This window comes from Limulus polyphemus, unplaced genomic scaffold (genome assembly GCF_000517525.1).
Source record: "Limulus polyphemus unplaced genomic scaffold, Limulus_polyphemus-2.1.2 Scaffold7207, whole genome shotgun sequence".
Lineage (NCBI taxonomy): Eukaryota > Metazoa > Arthropoda > Merostomata > Xiphosura > Limulidae > Limulus > Limulus polyphemus.
Genome location: NW_013672817.1, coordinates 34,651 through 39,156, shown reverse-complemented (window position 1 = coordinate 39,156; position 4,506 = coordinate 34,651). Strand labels below are relative to the sequence as shown.

Below are 4,506 nucleotides of genomic sequence, written 5' to 3'. Positions count from 1 at the left end.
AGTCTAATTAGAACATCTAAAAAGAATCGTTAGGGAAACAGGAAGTCTAATTAGAACTGGAAGTCCTCCAAGTATGGTTATCTAAGGCAGTATCATTAGCTAAACAGTAAGAACATGTAAGGAAATGCAATCATAAACACAGAATTGTATAAAACAACGAAACATATTTCTATTATTCTTTTGTAAACATTTAAATTTATAGGTCTTTCATATTGTTTGATTTAGTTGACTTAAAATGAATTATTGTCAAAACACTGGAAGATGAGAGTTTACAGCAAGCTTGTAAAGAAAAGTAATTACAAGAAATCAAGACGTCTTATACTAGCCATGTTGACATTTGACTTTAGCTTACAGAATTGGATCCCGGAAAATCGTATCCTCCCATTACTTTCAGGTAGGACTTTTCTAGTAGAGAAACCCAAAATTCATTGCGATTATTTGAGTACGAACACAGTAGTTCTCCATTCCTTCCCAGTGGAAGTTTATCATCAATGATCACCTGAAATACAATCAAAGCATTATCTTCAGCTAGTTATATGACTTAAGACGACAACATTTGAAGATAATCCATGATCAAACATCCAAAAATATATAGATTATGTTACCTAAAAAAAGATGAAGATAAATAATGATAAAAAAACAACAAAATAAACCTTAGTAGAACATCTGAACATGCTCAAGTAACACAAGTAAAAAGATGGAAATAAAACATGATAATAAAAATGAATTGCTCTCTAATACAAACAACAGAAATCAGGGAGATTGCATAACCTTGCCCTGCCACTTCTTTTTGGGACTGCATGCGTTTATATTGGATAACGTAAAATTTCACATCAGAAAGTCCTTCTCAGCTCCAGAATGATCAATGATCCAGATAATTTTTTGTAGTGTGATGAGGATTCTGAACCTTAATGTGCCCATGAAATTTGGTACAAATCTGATCCCACTTTACAAAGTTATTAACCAAAAACCACAAAAATGCCCAATCCCGCATTATAAAAAATGCTTCAAAGTGATCCAGATTTGGATTGTCCCATCTTGTGTATAATTTTCGTGTACATCGGTATATTAATTTTCAAGATACACGCGCAAAAACACGGACAGACACACACACACAATGACCCAATTATAATACCCTCATCCCAAATACATGAAATCATAAACACCATGTAAAACAATATGAAGTGGGAAAGAGTAAGGTTTGATAAACACGCTTCTACAGTTAATCCTATCACAGCTAAGTCACAAGTACAAGTAAATAAGGTTTAGTGCAGTACCAGCAGGTTTATAACAAGGTTTAGTGCAGTACCTGCATATTTATAACAAGGTTTAGTGCATTACCTGCAGGTTTATAACAAGTATTAGTGCAGTACCAGCAGCTTTATGACAAGGCTAAGTACAATACCAGTAACTTTATAACAAGGTTTAGTGCAATACCAGTAACTTTATAATAAGGTTTAGTGCAGTACCAGCAGCTTTATGACAAGGCTAAGTGCAGTACCAGCAGCTTTGTAACAAGGTTTAGTACAGTACCAGTAGCTTTATGACAAGGTTTAGTGCAGTACCAGTAGCTTTATAACAAGGTTTAGTGCAGTACCAGTAGCTTTATAACAAGGTTTAGTGCAGTACCAGTAGCTTTATAACAATGTTTAGTGCAGTACCAGTAGCTTTATAACAAGGTTTAGTGCAGTACCAGTAGCTTTTTTTTAAGTATTAGACTAGTGCAGCTACTGCTATTCGTGAAGGAAGAACAAACAAACTTAAAATTTTAACTTGTATTTTTTTTATAAGTAGGAAAGATGAAAAGCTCTTTTGAACAAAATTCCTTCATACTTAACATTTTAAAACACTCACTTTTCTTCTTACACCATTGATGTGGAGTTTAACAATATACTTCCCGCACGGATTATAAACTGGTTCTCCTTGTCTGTTCTGTGGGTATATGATGCTGGAAAGGTTTATATTTGTTAGCAACTAGTAAACATGTGAAACATTAAAATGCTAATGAAGTGTAAAATAATCATGAAGCTACACTTTGCCATTCTTGTAAGTATAATAAAATAAATAGTATTAACCTTTCAAAATTCATTTCCAGGTATAATGCCACATCTGACCTTGCAATAGAAAAAATGTCACCATATCTAAAACACAGACACTTCAAACACATTGCGTGATAATTATAGGCCTGTTGAAAATATAAATTAATTTTTTTTTGGTCAATTTATGATTTATAATACAATAAAACCAATACATAACATAGCTGTTTACTACGCTGTAACACGTGGCCCACATAACCGTTGACCTGAAAGCCAGTTCTTAGATATATTACAGTAGGCCTAGTGATGTCATTTGCTTGACCATTTTGTTGAAAGAAATGTTACGAAACAACAAAGTAATAGTTAGTATTTATGTCATTTTGGTGTTTAAGAAAACTTACCTATGCCTTCCTTTTACTAATACATTTACATGTGTTCAAAACAGATCTTACAATGATTACCTGAGGATAAAATACAATACTTGTGTTCACAATGACCTAGAGTTATAAATTTTGTGAGTTTTTGTAAACAGAAAATTAACTGCCAAAATAAGTACTTCAGTAAAATAAACAAACATGGTGGAAAACTCATAAAGCTAATTTATTACATTTTGAAGATATAAAAATAATTAAAACCATTGCTAACTTACAAGACAAAGGCCCTACTTAGCCTCAAGGTGTTTCAAAATGATATAGGAAATTTTACAGCTTTACATTGTCGTGTAACTAGGCAAGTTTTACAGCTTTACATTCTAGTGTAACTAGGCAAGTTTTACATCTTTACATTGTAGTGTAACTAGGCAAGTTTTACAGCTTTACTTTGTAGTGTAACTAGGCAAGTTTTACAGCTTTACTTTGTAGTGTAATTAGGCAAGTTTTATAGCTTTACATTGTAGTGTAATTAGGCAAGTTTTACAGCTTTACTTTGTAGTGTAACTAGGCAAGTTTTACAGCTTTACATTCTAGTGTAACTAGGAAAGTTTTACAGCTTTACATTGTAATGTAACTAGGCAAGTTTTACATCTTTACTTTGTAGTGTAACTAGGCAAGTTTTACAGCTTTACTTTGTAGTGTAACTAGGAAAGTTTTACAGCTTTACTTTGTAGTGTAACTAGGCAAGTTTTACAGCTTTACTTTGTAGTGTAACTAGGCAAGTTTTACAGCTTTACATTGTAGTGTAACTAGGCAAGTTTTACATCTTTACATTCTAGTGTAACTAGGCAAGTTTTATAGCTTTGCATTGTAGTGTAACTAGGCAAGTGTTACAGCTTTACATTGTAGTGTAACTAGGCAAGTTTTACAGCTTTACATTGTAGTGTAACTAGGCAAGTTTTATAGCTTTACATTGTAGTGTAACTAGACAAGTTTTACAGCTTTACTTTGTAGTGTAACTAGGAAAGTTTTACAGCTTTACTTTGTAGTGTAACTAGGCAAGTTTTACAGCTTTACTTTGTAGTGTAACTAGGCAAGTTTTACAGCTTTACTTTGTAGTGTAATTAGGCAAGTTTTACAGCTTTACTTTGTAGTGTAACTAGGCAAGTTTTACAGCTTTACTTTGTAGTGTAACTAGGCAAGTTTTACAGCTTTACATTCTAGTGTAACTAGGCAAGTTTTACAGCTTTACATTCTAGTGTAACTAGGCAAGTTTTGCAGCTTTACTTTGTAGTGTAACTAGGCAAGTTTTACAGCTTTACTTTGTAGTGTAACTAGGCAAGTTTTACAGCTTTACATTCTAATGTAACTAGGCAAATATTAAGTACCATCGATTTTTTTAAGACTACTGATATTACTTAATACAAGTTGTGGACTGAAGGTTAATTAAACTTATTCATAATCTGTTTTTTTAATAGAATAATTTCACTGTACTCAAAACTTCTTCTGTTGTTCAACTAGTCAGCTTGTTTGATTCTCGGCAATAAAAATGTAGTTATGTTCTCTTCTCGTGTCAAATAACTCGAGATAAGTCTACAGTAGGTATACCATTATTTTATATCTGTAAAACACCGAGTTTTGTAAACTAATAATTTGTATGAAAGGATTTATTTCAAATGAACAATATCATAAAGAGTAAATTCTTTAAAAATAATATTTTAGTCAAGGTACTATTCTTTGGTGCTTAATGGCCTAAGTTTTGCAAAGATAATTCAAAAAAATGGCAAAATATACAGATACCTTGTTATTATTCGTCTTTTAAACCGCTTTTCATACAAGGCACTAATAGCCAGTGAGGCCACGAAAGAACAATCAGACACAATAGTCTACAAAGAAAATACTGAATTGTTAGAAATGTCACGATGTATATGATGAAATGTAAAACTGAAGGATGTTTGACAGTAACACAGTACAAGTATACAAAAAAAAATTATACTTTTGAAGGAATTTTTTACAAAAACCTGAATGTTAAACAATATCAAGTCTAATACTTGAATATCATACTTAATGTTAACAAACAATATCAACTCTAATACTTG

The 4,506-nt window shown here is 31.9% G+C and overlaps 1 protein-coding gene across 1 annotated transcript in view; it reads right to left on the bottom strand.

Moving 5' to 3' along the window:
- Nucleotides 1-4,506, bottom strand: part of LOC106474424 (calpain-7-like) — a 15,505-nt gene that overhangs the window by 3,593 nt on the left and 7,406 nt on the right. The window contains exons 6-8 of the mRNA XM_022402731.1: nucleotides 4,208-4,293; nucleotides 1,855-1,948; nucleotides 353-499 (exon numbers count right to left, since the gene is read on the bottom strand). Coding sequence (XP_022258439.1) covers nucleotides 353-499; nucleotides 1,855-1,948; nucleotides 4,208-4,293 — 327 coding nt within the window. The remainder of the gene's footprint in view (nucleotides 1-352; nucleotides 500-1,854; nucleotides 1,949-4,207; nucleotides 4,294-4,506) is intronic.